Source organism: Hippichthys cyanospilos, chromosome 17 (assembly GCF_059441005.1).
Source record: "Hippichthys cyanospilos isolate Australia breed blue-spotted pipefish chromosome 17, RoL_Hcya_1.0, whole genome shotgun sequence".
NCBI classification, from domain to species: domain Eukaryota; kingdom Metazoa; phylum Chordata; class Actinopteri; order Syngnathiformes; family Syngnathidae; genus Hippichthys; species Hippichthys cyanospilos.
Window position 1 is genome coordinate 7,433,861 of NC_142385.1, and position 23,402 is coordinate 7,457,262.

At 38.8% G+C, this 23,402-nt stretch overlaps 1 protein-coding gene across 4 annotated transcripts in view; it reads right to left on the minus strand.

Annotated features, from left to right (window-relative positions):
• Window positions 1–23,402, minus strand: part of nrg3b (neuregulin 3b) — a 237,034-nt gene that overhangs the window by 21,547 nt on the left and 192,085 nt on the right. For 2 of the 4 annotated variants that reach the window (XM_088439939.1, XM_088439935.1), the window contains exons 3-6: window positions 22,834–22,907; window positions 15,719–15,742; window positions 7,354–7,456; window positions 4,548–4,668 (exon numbers count right to left, since the gene is read on the minus strand). In XM_088439939.1, the coding sequence (XP_088296065.1) occupies window positions 4,548–4,668; window positions 7,354–7,456; window positions 15,719–15,742; window positions 22,834–22,907 (322 nt within the window). Of the gene's footprint in view, window positions 1–4,547; window positions 4,669–7,353; window positions 7,457–15,718; window positions 15,746–22,833; window positions 22,908–23,402 lie in introns of all 4 variants that reach the window. The other 2 variants (XM_088439938.1, XM_088439934.1) reach the window with 1 other exon arrangement.

Genomic DNA, 23,402 nt, shown 5'->3' on the forward strand with positions numbered 1-23,402 from the left:
TTAGTCGCCACCGCATTAACTTTATGCTGATGGAAGTTTAATTTCCTCCCTGACCTCATTTGACACCTGTCCATGGCACATAATTTTTACATCAGCGCTGCAATCTCATTCCGACAGAGACGTTAATTCACTCTCAAATCCGTTCATTCTCAGTAGCAACAAAGGCCGCTTAATGTGTGAAATTTCCCTTCCGCTTTGATTTCTCATCCTTTGAAGGGTACATCGAACAAATCATTCCACATATGACCCCCTCAGGTGTGCTGTATTAGATGTAGAGTGTGCAATTCAAGGGCCTATTGGAGTGCATGCCGAGGGAGGATATGCACCGCGGTGTTTTCAGTGGCAATTATGTGAAGCTTTTTCCTTTTTCCGTCTGACAAGACTTGTATTTAGATGAAAAATAAGACTAACACATGGAGTTTCCGAGATGGCTGCAAGCTGTGGCGTCGAAGGGCGGTCTGTACTTTCTCGATAATTTTACCTGGGATTTTGCTGATCTTCTCCCAGGTGCTTAAGGCCACTGATCTTTCCCTTCCCAACTTAAGCTTCCCTCATACAGCTCTGTTATCACTTTTTTTTTTATGTTTGTGTCATCCCCTCGGCACCCTACGAGGTCTTAAAGAATTTTGAGGCCTTCGATGAAAAAGACAGACTGGGCTTTAAAGTGCTGGGATTGGTTTTGGTGTCAAACTTTGTGGACAGCTGCTTCCAAAGTGTTTTTTTTTTTAGGAGGAAAGATGTACATTTCACGTTTTAACACTTCTCAGCCGTCAAGCGCCGAGTCGTCATTTGAGGTGACAGTCAAAAAAAAGCTTTTTAAGAGTCTGCAAAGTGAGTTTCCGTGGGTGGGGCTCACTTCAGGGGTGTTTGTTTCAGAGGTAGACACTGCTGCATTATTGAAGAGCCTTGGTAAGAGCTACATTCGGAGAAGTACTTACGCAAAAGGCATGCACACAAAGCCGACAATCCTGCATTGAACTCCAAATATTACCGGGCCTCTAGCGAGTTTATTGCTTATTAAAAAGCAGAAAAATGTTTTAGGTCCGCTGCATTTCCCTGCAGCCTGTTCAGCCTCTTCAAATATAAGCAACAGCGCTGATTAAATACAACAACGTCTGGCACAGGAGAAGCGGCTATTCCTCACGCAAACAAGGTTGGCTTTGGATTTACTCACACATTTTGCTCATTACAATTAAATTAGGATCATGAAACATTTCTAAGATTTTCTCCCTCAAACATCACGTGCCCGAGATACATATCAATGCTAATGACAAATATGCTCCATTTGAAATTAAATTTCAAGTGGGTTAGCATATATCTTAACGGCGTTATGCAATTTTTTGCCGGTCCGTCATTCATCGTTTGTCGGAGCCATCATCATCAGTCCACCATTTTTTTCAAGCCGAACCATGCTGCAATTGGCAGTTTTTTGTTTTAGTCACGCATCCGTCATCGCTTTGTGATAGTGTTTTTTTTTTTTTTTTTTTACAAGTTCATTCGCTGGCAGAGTCAACGACAATTCATCAGTGACTAATATAATGACAGACAAAAACTCGCATTCAATCAATGCGTAGCTCATATTTTATTTTGTTTGTTTTTAGATTTCTTATCTTTCATAAGCAAAACTAATGTTTGTCAGTAACTGACCTACGGACAGCCGCGAGCTGAACTGAACTGTAATTGTCAGTCCGTGGGGCCGCCGTTTTGTTACACTAATGCTTCCCTCATCACTTTTTCAACCCAAGGTGGGAATTGTACAAATTTTTGCTGGTCCTTCATTCGAAAAACAACCGTCCATAAGTGACAGACCAATGGAATGCCCAGCTCTGGCGTTGAGTGACAACTACGTTGACAGACGAAAACTCTCTTTGTCATCACTTAGTTTGTGCTTTTCTTTTGTTTTTGGATTTCTCATCATTTGTCGGCAACATCTTTGCGTCATCTTTAGCACCAAAAACTTAGATTTATGTTTATATCAGATTAGAAACCTTATACAGTAACTATCCCTTCCCCTCCCTTTGGTGGTAGTGTCACTGAGAGCCGCGGTTATATTAATGGCGCCTTGAAGTCTAATTAGAGTGAAGCCTGTAGCTGACCAAACATAACAATAAGAGTAATCTACTCTTGCCCCAAATCCTGCCCTCATTGGTTGATGTTCGCACCGGGAGCCAATTGCGTGTCGCTTAGGTAGACACAAAAAAAGAGCAAGAAAGAGCAGCGCTGCACCGGAGCTTCAATTTCAAGAGTAAACTCTGATTGTTATCATGTAAACTCTGATTGTTATCATGTTAGGTCAGCTACAGGGTTCACTCTAATGACTTCCGGTACCCGCTAGTATAACCGCGGCTCTCGGTGAGACTACCACCAAAAGGAGAGGAAGGGATAACAGTACAGTTACTGTATAAGATTTAATCATTTTTAGATTTAAGTAAATATGTTTACTGCAGTATTTTCACGTCCGAGGAGGGCCCGTGACAGTTGTATTTATAGTTAACTTGTCTGTCTGGCATGCAAGAAGCCTTCACGGCGAGTTTCTCCGCAATATCGCTTGTTTTTTTTTTTTTTATTTAAAAAAAATCGGCAATGCCCTGAGGGCACAATAGGGGGAGGAGCGAAGTGGCAAGGGATCACTGTATATACTAATATACTTGTTTGTTTTGTATAGGAGAAAGATGCATAGATTCACATTTGGTCAAGTCCTGAAGTGACTTCTTGAGAAGGCTGACATTTGTCATTTATGTCATGTCCTAAGGTTTGAGTGATATGAATAATATGAAGAAAACTAAATAAACAAAATGTCATCTTTGGCTCTTGAGGGTTCTCTTCAAACTGTCCCTGTGCCATGTTTTCCCTGGAATAAATAATTAAATCACATAACTTAATTTTCTTCTTCTACAAAGGTTCTTGTCCTAGTGTACCTCATGCTTTTTAGCATTTACAAGCAAGGGATACATTATTCACATGTTGTGAATAATGCACAGCCACGAGCTAAATGCCATTTATACAACAGTCTATTCCAACCAAGCAATTTGATTGGATTGGAGCCATTCCATGAATGCTGATTATACATAAAAAATAAAAAAAAAACACAGGGACTTTCCACAACCTTTTGCCTCACAGGTCTTCGGAATCGTTAATTTTACAATCAACGGTAAATGCAAATCTGACATTACTGTGTGTTGTGAATAACTTAGTGAGCATCACAAAAACGAGGCCATATTTCGAAAAATGATATCTGAATTTAATGTACGGTTGTCAGATGAGGACAAAGTACAAAAGGGAACAGACACTCAATAAGCATGCTAATGTAGCTAATGAGTCATTGCACCAGTTAGCTTAATTTTTTATTTTCAATCATTATTTTTATATATATATATATATATATATATATATATATATATATATATATATATATATATATATATATATATATATATATATATATATATATTTATTTATTTATTTATTTATTTATTTATTTATTTATTTTTTTAACCCCATCAGTAACAACCCACTTGATGACATAAAAATGTGATGTGATGTGACTTGACGTGAAGTGGACTACCAGTCCAAATCTGTGAAATTTTTTGTTAGAGTTAGTGTTGAGGCTTTGGCTAGTTAGCGTTTCATGCTAATAGGTGACTACACATTTAGTAGGAGTAGCTGTAGTAATAATTTCCCATGTAATATTACTTAATTCACATTAATTACAATACACTGCAAAAAGTCAATTTTAAGAAGAGAAATAAGATATGTATTTTTTGTCAAAAAAGGAAAAGTATCTTGTGTAGCACAAAAAAAATCTTTACAAAAAGTATTCTTATTTTTAGATAGTAAATCTAGCATTGATTTAGCCTAGATTTCTTTGCTCAAACATTTATGTTTTTTTCTAAGAACAAGATGAAAAGATGATTTGAAAATGTTTTCACCTTAAGACCAAGACCATTATCTTAACTAAGGAAATTATAGCAACAATAAAATCTTATCATAAGAACAGACTTATTATACATGGGCATTGGTTAAAGCCTTCAGAATTAGTTAGAGTTAAAAAAAAATAGGGGATGTTTTATCTTAAAATTACAGCTTTGCATAGGTATACTTTAGGAAAAAAAATTCAAATATATGACGAATGTAAGAAAAATCATTTAGGAAAAGATTGAATCCAGCAAAAGCCTTTTTAAATTAATGAGAAAAAAACTGCTTACATTTTATGGTATATTTGAACCATTTACTTACTTCTATGCTCAAATGAGGAAAAAATGATTATTTTAAGGATAAATTAGAATTATTCTCTTTAATTCTAACCATTTCATTAGAAATGAATTAGGTTTTCTAACCAAGAAAAAGAAAATTTGCCTATTTTAAAATGTATTTTCTTGTTTATTTTTCTGGCACTTCTTGCAGTGTATATACTGTGCAAGAGACGGTTTGGTGTCTTCAATGTTCATTATGAGACATTTTTTTCAGTAAGCACTTTTTCAAAGAAGAAGAAAACAGAAACCATGGAGAAGATGAGGATGAAATACAACTTGCAGTGGAGTACTTGCCTTCTGGAGGGTGTACTGAGTTCTTGAGGCAGATTTGGACATCAGACCAGAGGCGTTGATGCCACAGTCCCTCAAGCTACGACTTTCTGAGAAATGAGCCTGGAGTTTTTGCCGGTGTCTTCTGCGGATGAGCATGGAAAAAAAAATACAGATTTTAGAATCTTACAACCTAAATACACTGAATAAACAAGTAAATAAAAATATCTGGGTCTAAAGAGTTGAATTAGCATCTAGCGCTAGTTAGCTTTTAGCCAACTGGTAGCGTGTAACGTTTTAACATTTGATTTTAAGCATGTTATTATAATTTAAATAAGAATACATTAAAACAACAAATGATCACTTATTCATTAGGGTATTTTCCCAACTGTGAAGGAAATGTAATCTTTTAGTCACGCTTAATGTGAGGCCATTCCTTCCCTTTGGATTCAACTTTGATCAAATGAAATATTAACAGATTCCTAAAACTTTTGAGATTAAATGTTAATTTGCCATTAATAGTTCATCTTAAAAACACAGGGCTGCTAAACTCTTTGGTGCTGCATATTAAATACTTCCTGTCTAAAGGGCATGAAAACAAGAGTGCATTGATTAAAAAAAAAAAAAAAAGCTTTAGTCGAAAACTTGTGAACCTAATAATCAAGGCATGTATACATTTGATGTTATTAATTAGCAGCCCGAATATAAGTAAAGCAGCCTGAATTCACCTCCTGCAAAAAAATAAAAAAAAACACCCCCGTCTACCAAAATTGAAGAGAAGATTAAATTCAACCAAGACTGGCTGTGTCTGCTACATTCATTACAGCTGCGTGCGCGGTCATGCTGACCGATTTGTGTCGCAGCCCGCGAGAGCGCCACAGTACGGAAAATGAAACCCGATTCTTATTTATCAAGACACATTCAATTAAGACAATTTATAAGCTGCATTAACTCCCCCCCTTTCTTTACAGACCGCTGTTAATTCTCTTTGTCTGCATTCCTCTTCTTTCTGCTTCTCTGCATGTGAGTAATTGACGTTGGCAGGCTGATTCAGCAGCCATTCAGAAAATCTTTTCATTTAGAATCAATTTTTCCAGTGAAAAGTACCGCCATTAGAACACCCTCATTAAACAGATACGTAAAAGGCTCAATATACTATCAAAAGTGGTGTATCTTTTTGGGTCCGGGCTTAACTTTACTCGGTAGCTCAAGAAAACTTCATCACAAATCTAAAAATGTTCTATGGGTCAATATTATAATATGTTGTTTACAATATCGAATCAAATATTTACGATTCCATCTTTCATGCTAGTGGTTGGTATGCTAATGTAAAACAAATACATATAACATGCATGCATACAAAATTGGCTGGTGCTAAATAAATTAAGTACCAAAGTAATCAATTACTTTAGGTATTTAAGTCCCAAATTTATCAATGATTGTAGGAAATTAGGTACTAAAGGACCACTAAGTAATTAAGTACTAGAGTAATCAATTACTTGAGGTAGAAAGTAGAGGCGCAACATAATTCATTACTTTAAGTCAGTGCTTCTCAATTATATTTTGCACAGCACCCATTGAACAGAGAATACTTTTTACCCCCATCCCACCCCACCCCCGACGCGCTGAATATAAATCAGATTTTTAAAAATTGTATAAGTATACCTAAACCCGTATCTTTTTTAACATAAACAAAACAGCATTGTCTCGCGCCACTATTCAAGAAGCACTGCTTTAGGAAATTAAGTACACAAGTAACCGATTACTTGTACCTTAATTACCTATGGTAGTCATTTACCTGAGTACTTAAATACCTAAAATAATTATTCACTTTAGTATTTAATTTATTTTTTACCAGCCATTTTAGACACTCCTTTAGCCAAACAGAAATGTAAATCAAAACTATAATATATATATATATATATATATATATATATATATATATATATATATATATATATATATATATATATATATATATATATATATATATATATATATATATATATATATATATCGAAACCTATGGTAATTAGCTAATGCATCTAAAACCCCATATTAAAAATTTGTAACAAAATAGTTTAATTTCTTAGCGAGAGTAGCCTAGCCTAGCTTTCTTCGGTTTTTTTTTATTATCTCCATATTCGTTTCCATACTAATCTTCTTACTTCTCGCTTCAAGATCACTAGCAATCTTGGGACCCATAGCTAACCAACTAAAGTTTGAATTAAGCACTAAAACCCACACTAAATATTATATCATAAGCACTCACATGAAATCAAGTCTTTATCGTATCGGCATCTTAGTGACACAGAGACCAGCATTTTAGTGACGTATTTAGTAGCGTGGTGCGACTCGCAGTCATACGCACGCACAAACCGCCAAGTTTGCATTTTTTAAGTGTTATTGATGCCATAAAGCGGGAAAAATGCTGTAAAGAGGCGACGAAAAAACTTAGCATTCCACTTCGTAACGTGAAAAAAAAATAAACAGGGATGCCGTAACCCAACTATTAAGAGTAGAGCCCTCAACCCAGAAATTGAATTCCAGAACAGCTGATCTGAATTTCCGTATTTTTCGGATTATGTCAAGCGCAGTATCAACTAACTTCCTGAAAAATGATTCAAACTCACCCTTGCTCTGTTACGTTTTGCACCGGGTGTATGATAACCACTTAAATAAATCTTACATGAGTATCTGTCCCGAATGCATCCCAACCGATTTAGCTTCAAGAGCCATTCGTTGTGCTGTATTATTTACAATTTCCTAAAAAGAAAAGTATAACTCGCTCAAGGCCTCGGGGCTTGCTCAAACAGGGGCGGTGGCTTACTTGTTGCGCCGGTAGAGAGCCATACACGCCACTCCGAGAAGACACATCCCGGAGGCGATGCTGAAGATGGACAACACTTGCCTCTGGTAGGTGTCGCCGCTCTCTGCGCGGGGACAAAATGCAGGCCATTAAATATCCACAATTGACACACGGGCTGCCATCAAAGGCGGGGGGAGGAATTCATCATGCGTAAACCATGGGGGAGTCGTACAAAACACACACATCCTCCCGCGCTCGGCATTAGCATGAAGCTACCCATGCGGTTGTCACTAATTGTCACTGTCTGAGGATGAGATGGTGGCATTCGCTAACCGATGTGAGACAATTGGGGCATTAAGACCAGGCCTGCAGGAAGACCCGAGGACTGATGACTCTGTGCGCGTGTGTGGTTTGGAATCAGCGTCCAAGGCGACGGGGAATTTGGAAATGCTAGCAGAGCCTCTTGTCAAGAATGCTGCGCATCAGCAGCGGAGGCTCAGGGTCACAAGCAGTAAGGACAAGTAGCAGTTTGAGTCCAGTAAATAGAAAAGAGCGTCTACTAAATACCCTCCCGAGACCCGCCTTAGTCATTTGTGGCCACTTTAGTGGACATTTCGTTTCAATCGATATCGTTTGACTCTAGATAGCTCGAGCTAGCTGGAATTAAAAAAAGCATGACACTGAATCACTTTGTTAAAACTGGACAAAAGGAGATAAGTAACACCAGGGGCGGAGTTAAAAATTTGCCAGAGGTGGCCGTGGGCACCCTTTTGGTCACCTCCATATTCAGGTTGAAATTTTTGATATCTGTTATTTTTCTGCCGTTTTTACTTGCATGAAGCAGAGCTGTAGTCAAGTTCATCTTTATAGAATCCAACTCAAGTTCAAGGGACACACTCAAGCCTAAGTCCACAAGGTCCGAGTCAAAGCTCAGATACGATCAGAGTTAAAAATTGTCCAGAGGCGGCCGTGGGCACCCTTTTGGTCACCTCCAGATTCAGGTTGAAATTTTTGATATCTGTTATTTTTCTGCCATTTTTACTTGCATGTAGCAGAGCAGTAGTCAAGTCCATCTTTATAGAATCCAACTCAAGTTTGAGGGACGAACTCAAGCCTAAGTCCACAAGGTCCGAGTCAAAGTCCAGATACGATCAGAGGTAAAAAATGGCCAGAGGTGGCCGTGGGCACCCTTTTGGTCACCTCCAGATTCAGGTTGAAATTTTTTATATCTGTTATTTTTCTGCCATTTTTACTTGCATGAAGCAGAGCAGTAGTCAAGTCCATCTTTATAGAATCCAACTCAAGTTTGAGGGACGAACTCAAGCCTAAGTCCACAAGGTCCGAGTCAAAGTCCAGATACGATCAGAGGTAAACATTAAGACAGAAAAATACTATTTCCATGGGCGCAAAATTTTGATGCCATATCCTCCTGAGACACAATCTATTCATAGGTGTCCACTGAGTGGACATTGTTTTTGGTGGTACATTTTTTGACTCATTTGAGTCACACTACTAAGTCTTAGCGCGCTCAATAAAGGACACTCTGCTTTTTCCAAAGATGTCTTATGTGTTTGAGTAGGTCGTAAATAACTTTGCTATCTTGCTGAGACAAAATGGACATCACAGTGGACATTAAGTCAAGGGCTGGGTGTCAGGATTATATCCTTTTTTTTTATTATTATTTTTAAATCCTCTAGTGGCTCGAATATATCTGCCCAGTTTACCAGATTATGACAACGAGGCACTCTAAAGCAACCACGCCAGTTTTGAGTGTCGGTCCACTCGCTGGCTGTCAAGTTAAAACAAAAATTCACTCGTCTGTTTGTGTTTTGACACGTATGTCTTTCTCACCATGTTGTGCATGCACTTGTGGTCGACAATGAGGCACTCTAAAGTGGCCTCATCAATGAATCTGCAAATGTCGGGAACATACTAAATTTGATATGTACGGTCAGCCATTCACTTCCATTGATGACTTTAAATATCAAAGATTCAACTAAGCTGACCTGGCCAGTCAAACGGATCTTTGACGACTATAGCCGTCATTGGCAGTGAACGAGTTAACGAGGAAAAAAAAAATCTCGGAGAAAGTTTACCACTTAAGTCAGCCGCACTGTTGATCAAAGCTGCTACTGCAGTACGTTATGACATGTTATAGACATTTTGTCATACTTGCAACTTTTCGAAGCAGTTGAAGGTTAGGTTGAAGGCGCATACGTTAAACGATATTTTGAGAACCTCTCAAAATTCTTTCACAATACTTTTTGTGCACAATCCCACTAAATCTCAAGAGACCACAATTAACTACTGCAGCGATGTTCTTTTTCCGCACTTTTGTCGGGGTCGCGAACACATCATTCTGTCACATTACTAAAATGGAAAAAGACAAGCTCTCATCTCAGTGGCCTGGCTGCAGTAAACGTTGCAGAAGACATCAACGCAGCCTGGATGTGACCTACGTTGACTCATCTGTGGTTTTTGAGCCTGTCAACAAAGAACAGTCCCAGGAGGTCTTTCCTCATCTGTGCTTGTCTGCTCATGTTTTTATCAAGCTATCACAATCGTTGTTCAGCGCGCGCAGGGCGGCTGTTGGAGTGCTTCCTGTGGTAGCAATCTTGTGAGCGTGGCAGCCGTCGAGTTGCACTTTAGTCTGAAGATGTCCTCTGTTGTATGCCGGCAAGTGTCAGGAGGTATCAGCTCCGTCGCCGTCAACCAAATGACCTCTCAAGAACTGTCTGAATCGCGCCGAGATGACAGAGGCCTTCGCTTTGTAAGAACCGCACAGATCATCTGAATGAGCAGGGAGGTTAGGGTATTATGAAAAAAATGGTATAACAGTTCGTTTATTTATGTCAGTTAGCCACATTTGCTCGCTAGCGATGGGCACAAGCTATTTACGGCGATTATGCCATTGGCTATTTCGCATACCGGTTACGTAAAACCCGATGCACACGAGGCGCCTATGAAGCGCAGCTGGATCAATGCTGATGGAACCTCATAAGTGCTAGAAGTTGCTTTGGTCATATGTTTAAGGTCAAGATGGTGACCTTTGAGTTGATGGAGACTGACAGTGATCTCTTCCATCACCATCTCCTGTCTGCTTGTTCTTTTAGTCTGAGGACCTGACAAAACCGATAGTATTTAATAGTGATGAACAAACGAAGCTTCATGAAACACGTGAGATATTTTTGAGCTTCGCTAGATGGCACTCCTAGTCCATAGACGAAGAGGACTTAATACATTTCCACTACACGATTGTTTAATTTTTAAACCAAGAGCACCATCTACAAGAGTAAAACATTGACACAGGTGCTTCATGAAGCTTTATCTTCATCTCACTAGTATTTAGCTGATAGCTTAAAAGAAGTGATAGACAAACAAAGCTTCATGAAGCACTAGTGATATTTTTTGACGACTCTGGACTGCATTCTTGATTTCCAGGGCACTAGTGTTAATTTTCAAACCAAGAGCGCCATCTAGAGGAGTAATTTTTTTTTTTACCAGTGCTTAATTAAGCTTCATTTTCCCATCACGACTAAATATTGAGCGGCGTTGGTCACGAGCACTGATGTTGATTACCCGCACTTCCAGCTCATTGTTGTAACTACCGTAATTCCCCAAATATAAGACGCACCTGCGTGTAAGACACAATCTTAATTTTAGTGTCAAATTCTGATATTTTTGGATTACTGTGTGTAAGATTCACTTTGGTAACAATGTAAAAACTACAGCAAAACAGAATAAAGCTCATCTTTTGTATACTCTTCAGATTTTTTTGTGTTTCAGATTTCCCACTTTGTGAGCAGTCAGTTAACGCCTCGCCAATGGTACAGTAAATGCGCTCAAAGCAGTTGTTTCTCCTTTCTCTTGCAACGCGGTTTGAATTCATTTTACCATAAATAACCCAAAGTTGAGCGACAACTGTGTTTCAGCAAGATTATGATTGTGTCTATGTGCCAAAAGACCGCAATTAATACACAAGTCAAATTGAATACCTTTCCGTGTTCTCTAACCGGAGCACAAAGTTCTTAGTCGAATTAGCTGGAGATATTATAACTTTAACATTTTAGTAATATTCCTGTTTGTGAACAAGGATGGACTCGCACGGTGGTTCAGTCTGCTCACTTCTTTTATTAAAAATAACACCACAACAACCTCAGCTAACACGAGCTGGTGTTAGCTGCAACAGACACTTGCTGCTAACAGCCACCCGACAGATTAATCTTCCTCAGATGGTGTCGAAAAAAAAAAAAAAGGTGTTTTGGGGTTTTTGACTAAAATACTGTTGCAACTATTGTGGGAGGGTGTGGAATAAACACGGGCTTTAAAAACTTCAATAAGTGGAATTACTTTTTATGGTCACTTGATGCTGTTATCAGTCTGTTCTTCAGTATTTTAGTGCTCGAAATGAGACGTCTCAGTGCAGGGCTCCACAGCTTGACCGTCTTCTCGACCGCGCGCGCCAAATAAACGGGTAGTCGAGACAGAATAAAAATCTGAGCGTTATTATTTTCACTTGAATGAGCTGAGGACTCGTTTAACCTCCAGCTTTTTCAGGCAGACAATTGAATGAAAGAAGTGCAAAGCTCCTACGAATGGCCATGAAAAAATAGCAGGACCATCACAGGCCTTTTCAACTTGACTTGCTGCAAGGTTTTCGTGATGTGGAGAAATAAACCTGACAAGTGTTTTAGTTTGCGAGAGCTGTCTTGGTTTTGAGACCGGTCTCGAGACCACTTTTTAAGAATGTTTTTCTCGTACTGGATTCAAATGCATTTTTGCCCAGTCTTGTCTTATACTGTTGCTCTTAAACTACATGGTGACCTGTTTGAGAATTTTTTTTTTTTTTCTTTCCTGCTCCCTCGTGGATGCAACGCGCGGCTCCATAGCCGCTTGCGGCTCTTTAGCGCCACCCTGGTGGCTCCCTAGAGTTTTTGCCACAAAATGGTCAACGAGGGTTAATGGTTTACAATGAAGTAAAACATTATACAATAAATATCAAATTTTAACTTTTGTGTCAATAAATATTTGCGTCATTTGTGCCACGTTTCTTTCGTGGCTGTAGCCAAAAACAATAACAACAACATTTCTTGTTGGGCCATGGATCCCAAAGAGCAAAAGAGAAACATATCAAACAGAGGATTAACAATTCTTGGACCGAATCATTTGCTTTGATTGCCAGTGCAGAAGCATTACCTGAATATTCACTTTGTAATGATTTGTCAAATACCAAAAAAAACCTCTTAATGTACATGCCTGATGTTCAGTAATTTCCAAAAACAGAAATCACATTTTAAACGGGTAAGAACGCAATCTTGTCATAGGCTAACATTTTTTTTAATAAACTGGCTGATAGAGATATTATTATTGTATTGATGATCAGTTCTGAGAATTGCTTTCCATTTCGTTCATTTGTTTACTGTGTTTCTATAATGTCATCGATGCAAACGACACAAAAATACATTAATATTGTATTTACGGGTTAAACTTAAAGCTCAGAGTAATCACAAGGTGCATCATTCTCTTCAGAATGCGCTGCAGGGAAAACAAACATTTAATCACAAAGGCTCATTATTGTAGCCCACTTACAGCATGTGCGGTCATCATTATAACGCTTATATAAGGCTTTCAATTTTTGTGTGCTTTCAGACAGATTTGTTATTTGGGTTCAAACATTTTTTTAACGCTTGGGACATGTAAGATAGATCAATCAAGCCTGGTTTGGAGTAGGACTGTCTTGAAGGAGCCTATCCGCAGTTTTATCTTTATTATGGACTCATTATTATAGTGTGCATTTTTTAGTACTGCACAATCTGTTGAGCCTGGAAGGGGGTCTTCTCTCGCCTGTGGCCCTTTTTCAGTGTCTCATTTTTTTCCCAGATTTCCAGTTTTCCCTTGCTTTTCTGTGAGATGAGTTCAAGGGATTTCATTGTGGACTTGTGAAACTCTGAGACTCTTGTGTGATAAATTCATTCAGTGCCAAAAGGCAACCCTGAGAGTGCCAGCAGATTTTGAGCGTGTTCACGGTTCCTTCATGGTCAAGAAAATATTGTGTGTTATGTCTATGTTGAAGATTGGATTCCATTCTTTACCTAGAAAAAACAAGTATGACTCTACCTTGTCTAATTCGTCAGTAATCACTGTTTAAAAATAGGTAATTTGAGTGACGCTAAACTAAACGATGTTTTTTCAGCACAACAGTGACTGATTTAACACAATGTTTTTGGTTTGATGGCATGTGAAACATCTCAAAAATCCTTCCCTTTGTTGAAAACATGAACAAAAACAATGAAAATGTGTTTTTGATGGGAAAATAACAGTGCGTATATATATACAGTATATATATATATATATATATATATATATATATATAAACTCCTCTACAACAAAATCATGTTTGCAGCCTGAAATTTTTTACAACAGGGGACTTTTAATCTATTTATCGGAGGTAAACATAAAAAAACATGCTGTGCAATCTACAAGTTAAAAACAAAAGCATCCAATTAGCCCACATTGAAAATTAAAAGAAAAAGGAAAGAAAGATATTGCCAAATCTACATTTTCATAGTTACATCAATTTCTTGCATAATGTCTTACACTTTGCTTCATCCATCTTTCATCTTTATTACTTTTATCCTGTCTACAAGTGTTAAGCTTGGTTTAAGCTTGATGCGTCTGCAAGCTCTGCACGTCAAATGACTTTATTTTGGCAAACAAGACCCTCCACGCAGAGTCTGTCGGGGCCGGATTTTCTGCAACGTGTAGCTTCCGGAATTTCTTTATGAGCAAAAAACATGGTGGACAAACTATCACTTACGGAAGCTTGCCGGTACAAACACCTTTATGATTTGGCTGGAAAGGACTACTGTTACCTGAATACTGTAAAAAAAAAAAAAAAAAAAACCTGACGAGCACTGGGGAGGTATGAGGTGTCTGTTAAAGAAAAAAAAAAAAAACGCTTGGAAGAATTTAGATCGTTTAAATCGACTGGAACTGTCTACCTCTGTTAAAGAGTGGTTTTGTTCGTATGCTGTCCATTTACTGCCACCTAGAGTATGGGAGAATATCGCCTGAATTGAGTATAATGCGCTGCAAAACGTGTGCTGGTGCGTCAAACATCAACCAAAGACTTTTGCTGCAGGCTTGTTTTCGTTATAGTGAATTTCAATGCTAGGCAAATGCAAGAAAAAACAGTTCATATTATGCAATGGGGGGATTTTTCCTTGTGTGTGTGTGTGTGTGTGTGGAGATGGGGGGGCTGTAAGAGAGAGGGACAGGCTTTTTGCACATGCAGGCTTTGTTGTAGAGGAGATTTACTGTATTCGATTTTTTGTCACTGGCACAAAACCTAAGTATTTCATATGACGAAAATTCTCGTCCTTGGCACTGAAAGAGTTAAAGACTTTGACATGACTGACTTAAGACTGGTCAAGATCAGGCTAGAACTACTGCGATCAGTATTTAGATTTGTAATTATCTTTGATATGTGCAATCTTTGTCTTGGCTTTGAAATTCTTGGCCTTATCTTGGTGTTGATACAAGTTTTGATAATGTCTTGGTCTTGTAACACTGAAGCTGACAGGCCCTCTGGCGCCGGGGAGTCAAACAGGTGGGAGAAAAAACCGAGTGACCAACTTGGAGATGTTGCATATGCCTATGTCCATTTGTGTAACATTGAAATGAGCACCCCCCTGCTCAGACTAATCATTTGTGTCTTGTATCAACCCACCATCGACCGTGCCTGGTCTCATTTACTCCGATTCATCCGCCCACTTGCTGGAACGCTCCCGATTAATGCAGCGGGCAGATTGCAATCACTGAATTGAGGAAGCTTTCCCCATGCTGGGGTCTCTTTTTCTTCCGCCCTCCTTGGGTGAAGCCAAGCTAATGGGAAACTTCTCCACTTATTTTGTATGCATAACAGTGAGTTTTCTAAAGAGGCGGGGGGGGGGGGGGGGGGGGGGTGAAAAACAGTAGGGATGCGTGTTCATGTGTGGATGCATTCCCTCTGGACAGAGAGCAGCGTGCAATTATTACGGGAAAAGGGGTGAATAATTGTTTTAAAAGATTTGTTATCCACACGGCAGGCGGGAATGTCAACCAATTCCCACAGCGCATTCAACCGCATTTTGTATTCCAAACACTTATTCAGCACACACGTAAGTCACACACAACCCGGCTTGTCTTTTTTAGCCCCGTTGCATCGCGCTGGCTCTAATGCGACGACAAAGAGGAAACATACACCTAATTCCCCGTTGCCGTGTTTCCATGGTGACTGGCCCACATTCATTTTTTTTTTTTTTTTTCAAGGTGAGGTTGTTGAGGTGCTATAGAGGCGATGTTTTTCATGAGGGCACAAGCAAACGAAAACGGCGGTTGGCCTTACCCATAAACTCGATCCCAAGTTCATCTGCTGAGGGGTCGGAGGCCAGATGGAAGCAATGGGAAGGGAGAAAAGAGAGAGAAGTAAAATACTTGACCCAACTCAAAATTCACCTTTATGCAAACGGAGAATTATATAAAATGTATATTGATTCGAGCCGGAGGCATTGCGGTAATTGTTCCCACTCCGTCTTCCTGCGTCGCTCGGTAGTTGGTAGCTTCAAGACACGTACTATCTCACGCGCGCGCTCACGTCTCACACACTTTCACATATGCCCCCAAACGACGAAGTCGATTCCCAACGCTGCGGGGACTGATAAAAAAGCCGCAGTCGTGTTCTTCCCCGTACCCGACAGTGGCCTTTTTTTCATGTCACTGTAATGTAATCGCATTTAAATTAAAATGAAAGCCCTCAGCGGTAATTGCTTTTCTGACAGAGGTGGGCCCACTCTTAAATAGAATGCAGCTCGCTGAGCTGCCGACAGATTATTTGGCGCTTTTGGAAAAAAAAATGATGGATTTTGATTGCAAACGTCTCTCAATGGCATGGCTCGTAAAATTTGAAAAAAAAAAAAATAGTAATGGGTGTGCAAGAAATTTTGAACACTTTACATTGGTCAATATTCTTTTTAAAACCTAGGGTTAGTTTTTTTTTATTTGTTTATTTGTTTTTTTTGTTTTAGGCCAATGACTACTGAATAATTCCCCCCCCCCCCTCAAAAATACATATATATATATATATATATATATATATATATATATATACATTATTAAATTATTAAAATTATTAAAATATTAATTGTTATCGTTGTTCCCCAATGCTTTTCAATTGATGAATGCTTTGCGCAGTAAATAAAATTATCATTATACTATTATTATTATTATTATTATTATATAATTATAATTATAAGGACATTAATTCTGAATAACCTTTCATAATAAAAGGACATAATAGAATGATTTGGAGGACTAATTTAACTAAAATAGCATAGCTTAACAGAGTTTGTCTTAAACTAGTGTCGAGAAAATGAAGCTTCATGAATGAAGCTTCATGAAATGCGTGATATTTTTACTCCTCTAGATGATGCTCGTTGTTTAAAGACAAACAAATAGTGCAAATGTGATCAATTTCTCGCTTTTTTTGAACCAAGAGCACATCCTGAGGAGACAAAAAAATATCAGAAGTGGTTCATCATGCTTCGTTTGGCCATAACTAACATAAACTTGCATAAGTTAGTGATGAAGTACTTATTGGTGCTGTTACAGGTGACTTTTGTAGATTGTAGAGAATTATTGTCACATGTATAGCACGAAACATAGAGGAGCAAAAAGTGGTTTATGAGGCTTCATTTTCCCATCACTAAAATAAGGTTGAGTAATATAGTAAAGTAACGGCGCAAGATAATATGATGTGACATCATATGGAGTAATGTTTTGTAACAGTGTTATTTTGGCAATACATAACATTGAGTCAAGTGACTTTTTTACTCGTATTTTTGCACTTGAGCTGTGAAAGGAAGTAGAAATAATTAAGGGGTTACTACGGCAATAATACATTTATATGAATGAGTCAAGTATTTATTTCCCTGGCTCTGCTTGGTAAATATACAATCACTCAAGTTGTTTCAAGCTATTAAAAAATAAAAAAAAAAACAGCTGGAAAAGCACTCACTACTACAAAGTGTTTGTTTTGGTGGCTTGATTGCGTCCACTAACGAACCGCCCCTGACGAAAGAAGACGAAAGCCGTGCCGTTTTGGGTCGTATTTTGATCACGCTGATCGTTTATTATTATTATTTTTCTCTTATTGAACACAATGAACAGCGAGTCCACTTTTAGATTTATCTTCGGCGCCCTCAAGGATTAATAAACAAATGTCAGCCTTTATTTCACGCTCCGTCTGATTCATAGTCAGGGTCAGCGTAGTGAATGATTAAAAGCGATCAATTACAGAGGGTGGACGTTATGATTTTCACCGTGGAGAGATATGAGGTGAGACCCACATGTTTGTGATTTTGCCTTCAAGCCTTTCTCCACGATCGCTCATGGCAACGGTCGACTTTTCACACACTAAATCGTCTTTGATTCCCTTGCCTTCCTCTCGCTTTGTATCAAGGTATTCAGCGCTCATAATATGGCGGCCAATCCCTCTCACTGGCAACATAAAGCACCCCGGGGAATCATTTACACGAGAGGCGGGAGAATACCTGTGTCAGATGCTTTGGGCCTGATTATGAGACTGAAAAGTAGCTGCGAGAAGGACACAATGACGGGATGAATCTAATCCCTAATCCCATCCTTCACTTTGGATGGAAAAGGAATGGAGCCAAAGTGCGTCAATGCAAGTGCGTGCAATATCCTGTGTTGCTACACTGGCATATATTTAGCTTCACATCTGTAAAAACAGGACCTGGCTTCTCTCCCGTTTTACCATCTGGGGACTACAGATGAGTATTTGAACACATTTACCTGAATGAAAGAATGATGCACTTAAATAGCAGCTCGGTGTGACAAAATAAAATATCACTCAAATCCCCTCTCTCCGGTTTGTCAAGGTACCTTACAGGATAATTACATATAACGACCATTTACTGTAGCAACCGTTGGCAATATTATAACGCAAAGACCGTTATAGGGTCAGGTAACAACAACATGGTTCGCCTCCTGAGATCATAAGGTGGTGAGTTAGCACGGCAAACCAGCAACCAGCAACACGCAACAAATAAACAAAGTAAACAACATAAAATAAAAAAAAATAATAAAATAATAATAAAATATATATATATATATATATATATATATATATATATATATATATATATATATATATATATATATATATATATATATATATAAATATATATATATATATCGGATTCTTCGGGCCTATAAAACGTGACTTTTTCCTCGTGATTTGAACCCTGTGGCTATTAGTCCAATGCAGCATACAGTATGTGCATTTTGTTTTGTGAATGAAGGACTGCGCTCAAAATGAGTTTAAAAAGTATTTTATTCGATAGATAGATAGATAGATAGATAGATAGATAGATAGATAGATAGATAGATAGATAGATAGATAGATAGATAGATAGATAGGTAGGTAGGTAGGTAGGTAGGTAGGTAGGTAGGTAGGTAGGTAGGTAGGTAGATAAATAGATAGATAGATAGATAGATAGATAGATAGATAGATTTAGCATTGTGAAAATGTCTTTTTCAATTTCATATTAATGATTTGACCACCAATAACAGCGGTCTAAAATCCAATCCACCAATCCAAGTTTCACCTGTCCAAAACGTGTGTAGTTGCTTTCGTTGCATATAAGTAATAACACTATATGACGCAGCGGCCTTGACAAGCTTTTCTCACGCAATTGCATACATCCTGACCCCCCGCGACTGGAAATAAAGATGTACCGCTGCGCAATATGCCAGACCCTCTCATCTACTACGTCACTTTTTTTTCCCCCAAGCTTGGTCCCCGGCGGAGCGACCCAGCGAGGGGTCCCTCCATTCCCTTTGAGACCATCGTCTGGGCTCCTCTTCGCACCTCGCTGAGGATGCTCACTTGCGACAAGTCAATAGCGAGACAAAGGAGGCGCGCCGGTGGATGAAGTGTGATTGTAAGGTGTAAAGGGCGAGGAGGGGATTGATTCAGCGGGGCGAGAACTTTTTCTTTTGTCCTCACCTCAGGGGGACGATTCGAGTTGCGCGGCGGCGGCGGAGTCAAATTGACTCGTGACAAGCAAGGCGCTCGCTTTAGGCCGACTGAATGAATTCCGTGGGTGCTCGTCCCACTTTTAGCCGCTATTAATGTGTGCATGTACTTGCATGTGTGTTTGTGTTAGGACATGATTTGGCTTTTGAAAGCAGGATAATCCTCAGAACCATGGGTAATCTGGGTAAATTTAGATGACTCCGTATCAACAGAGATATATCAAAGAGGCTGTCTTTTAAATCTTCCTGGGCACACTTCAGCTGTCCGGGTGGTAAAAGAATGGGTCTATTCAAACGCGCCGTTAAATTGATGCATGCGTGCAGTTTTTAATTTTAAGCTCTAAAGTAATTCTGGGCTTTTAACCTACAGACATAGGATTGCAAAGTGGAATACCAAAAACTCCGATGTAGCGTTTTCACCAAGAAGACATTTTAACCGAGAGAAATGATAATACTCCATTTTGGCGTTTAGCGGAAACCTTACGACTGGAAGATGCTGTAATTTCCTCCAGACGCACCCTAATTATTTATCTTTACTTTTGTGTGCAGTTTTTCCCCAGCAAGACGGAAAAGTTAATTGCATCATTGGAAAAGTTGTCTTGCTTTGTCTCGTAATGTTGGATTGTCTTGTCATATGCTGCTACTTGTGTCTTGTCTTGGGGTACTCTTGCCATACCTGGTTTTTCGCATATCGTTTTTAGTTTTAGTTGTTAGTTTAGCAACACTAGGCAAAGTAGCTCTAACATACTGCACATTACTATAGATAAGAATCTAGTTTTTAGGATTGTCTGGTCTTGCGCACCTGCACTTTGTTATTGTACATGTACAACGCAGAGGATAGTGAGAAACGCAATTTCGATTCCTTTGTATGTTCAGTACATGGGAAGAAATTGACAATAAACTTGACTTTGAAAGCCCAGCATGTCCTTTTCTGAGCACACTTGGAGTTGCACATTATTCATATTTACAATCATTTATGCGCTTATATACATATATTTATCTTTTTTATACCATATTTTAGCAACTCTCTCCGAACACGGCCATTGATTCATGTCTTTTCAGTTCTATTTAATAGTTGTCCGTAAATTGACACCTTGAATCATATGCTTTACCAGTGGATTGCCCCCTGGTGGTTCATAAAAAAACTGCAGATAACCCACACTGGATTATAAAGCACACTAGATTATAAACCGCAGGGCTCAAACGAAGAGAAAAAACTTATGTACAGTAGTTCGAAATTTACAGTGTACTAAAAAAAATAACCAGTGCCATTCTGGAGCCAGGTGAATGGATGTGTGGGGGAAAAAAAAAAAGAAGAAAGAAATAACAGTTCCTTTAGTGAACAGTCGGCACCACGAGGGAGGTATAAAGCATACAGTGCTTTGTGACACTGACTTGTGACCCCATTAACTGGCTCTCTCAGGGCCTTCTGGTATCAAACACATGAGGAATTAAGCTTTTGGTGCACAGTCACATAGAACAGTGCAAATTCACTACGCAGCAGTCTCGCGGGAGAGGCCTTGTATGCCTGACTCCTGCTTTTAGATATTTTTTAAGATATAGCATGGAAAGCGGAAAGCTGAAGGATGAGCGCAAAGGGCGTGGAGAACAAGGTTAAGGAGCGTCATAAAAAAGACGAAGGAGGTTTTTACATGCCGGCTTTCATTTGAATCTGCAAAAGGCAATAAAGAAAAGCTCTCTCGTGATACACATTTTGACTGGGGTGAAGCGCTTAACAACGCCAACCTGGGAAGGGAGCGACAACGGCAAACTGATATAAAAAGGACAGCTGGAACTGCTAAATATGGTCGCTGGTGCCACCTTGCAGCAATTGGAAATGACCGTCATTGAAGTGGTTTGGCGTCGCGGGGGGCAAATCGGCGAGCGGCGACAAGAGGTGCCTTTGTACGGGCGTGCTTGTTTATTTTGACTGCCTGTTTGCTTTGCTTGCTATTCCGTGACGAATGTACATGGCGGTGGGCATTCTAGGGTTAGAGGTTTAGGGCCGCTGATTTACCAGCTAGGCATGATCAGTTTGTGGACATGATACAGAACACTGAAAAAAAAAAAAATCCTTAATGTAAGGGGTTGGATGCGCTTTGGAGTGCTCCTAAAAATAGGCTCATGGTAATAAAAGTTTAACATTATCTTTGAGTTTTTGTTTCATTTGACCTTTGTTTTATGATTTAAATTACCCACCCCCACCCTCTAAAATGCTATGCTTGAGTTATGTTATTGTTTGTTTTAGTTGTATTTGTTTTTTAGAGGGGATTGATAGCTGTACAGAAAGACAAAAAGAAGCAGACGTACACAATACTGTAGATAGCCACCAACAGTAGCTTGCCAGATCGATATCTAGCTGGATTGATCGCTTGCATAGCTAGCTATATCTATATCTAGATGGCTATTTAGCTACAAAAATAGCTAGCTAGGTATCCTGTTAAATTGCTAGCTAGCCAGCGAGGTAGTTTGCATTTCTAGCTACATCTTTATCTAGACAGATACAGTATTTAGCTAGAAAAATATCTAGCTTGTAGCCTGTTAAATAGTTAGGTATCTATCTATCTATCTATCTATCTATCTATCTATCTATCTATCTATCTATCTATCTATCTATCTATCTATCTATCTATCTATCTATTTACCTATCTAGATAGAATTAATTAATTAGTTTTTAATAAAGGGCAAAGCCTGTTCACCTCTTAAAATGTTATCATAGAGTCATTGAAATCATAGAGTACAATAGTATAAAGTACACTTTTTACATAAAAACATGCTACAAAAACATTCGTTGTGGTTTATTTATTGAAGGTTGGAGCAGACTTCCATTGATTTCATTGATTTAGTAGGGCCGTAAGCTGTTTAACACCCGAGACTCACTGCGTAAAAAGCAATAGTTGCTGTCAGACACGGGTACTAACATTGCCACATATCTAACTATCAGGTGAATAAATGTTGGCTCGACAGCTCCACATTTGATGCCAATTTGCAGGAACGGCAGTGTCAATGAGGCCAGTGATTATGGTTATTTGGTTTCTCTTCTTCTATCTGCATTTTTATTTATTTTTTTGGTGAACCAGTTTCTGTTTTGGTTGATGGGTTTAATAACTCGGGCATCCATCTGTATGCCCATCTGTTAGGATTACACGAAAACTGGAGGGCTGATCCACCTTCCAACACTCCCCCCCTTCAAACTCAATTTTCATTCCAATATTAGTCATCTGCTGGACAAACACAGAATATTTAATTAAGCCTTCTGAGATTCAAATACCGTAAAATGGAATTTAGGAAAGCAACAACAGTGCTGAAAAATAACATTCACCACATGAATTTTACTACTGACTATTTGATGGCATTTTGTCATTTCAAGTTTGCAGATCCAGACTAATCAAAAAGAGGACGTACTTGGGTCGGACAAGATGGCATCCGTCTTGGGTACGAACTGGTCACAACGTAGACCGTGGTAGCCTTCCTTACACCTGCGGGAAATATAAAAAAAACACATGATCTGTGATTAAAAAAAACAAACAAACAAACAAATTGATTCAAGAAGAATTCATGGAATTTGTAGACTGAATTTGAATGGTTAAAAATCCAAGCAAAGACGTCTACGAATGACTGAAGACCTTTTTTAGAACTGGTAGACTGCAGCCTTACTCATAGCACTTGACTGACAGGAAACATAGCTTTTTATTGGAAAAAAAACCCAAAACAAAAAACAGAATAGCGATGTGGAAAGTTACTTGGTGTGATGTAAGTGATAAAGCTCGAGCTGCAAGACCGGTGCAAAAAAATTCTGGCAATGTCGACAACATCTCAAGATTCTGGTTGCGGGTAATCCCAAAGGTACTGCTAACACAAACTGAGAAAGTTTTTCTGTAAAAATGTTTGCTGTTTCTTTTTACATCCATTTTTTTCTGTTTAGTGTGAAGGAAGAGGCTAAAGATGATCACAGGTCAGAGGTTTGACAACAT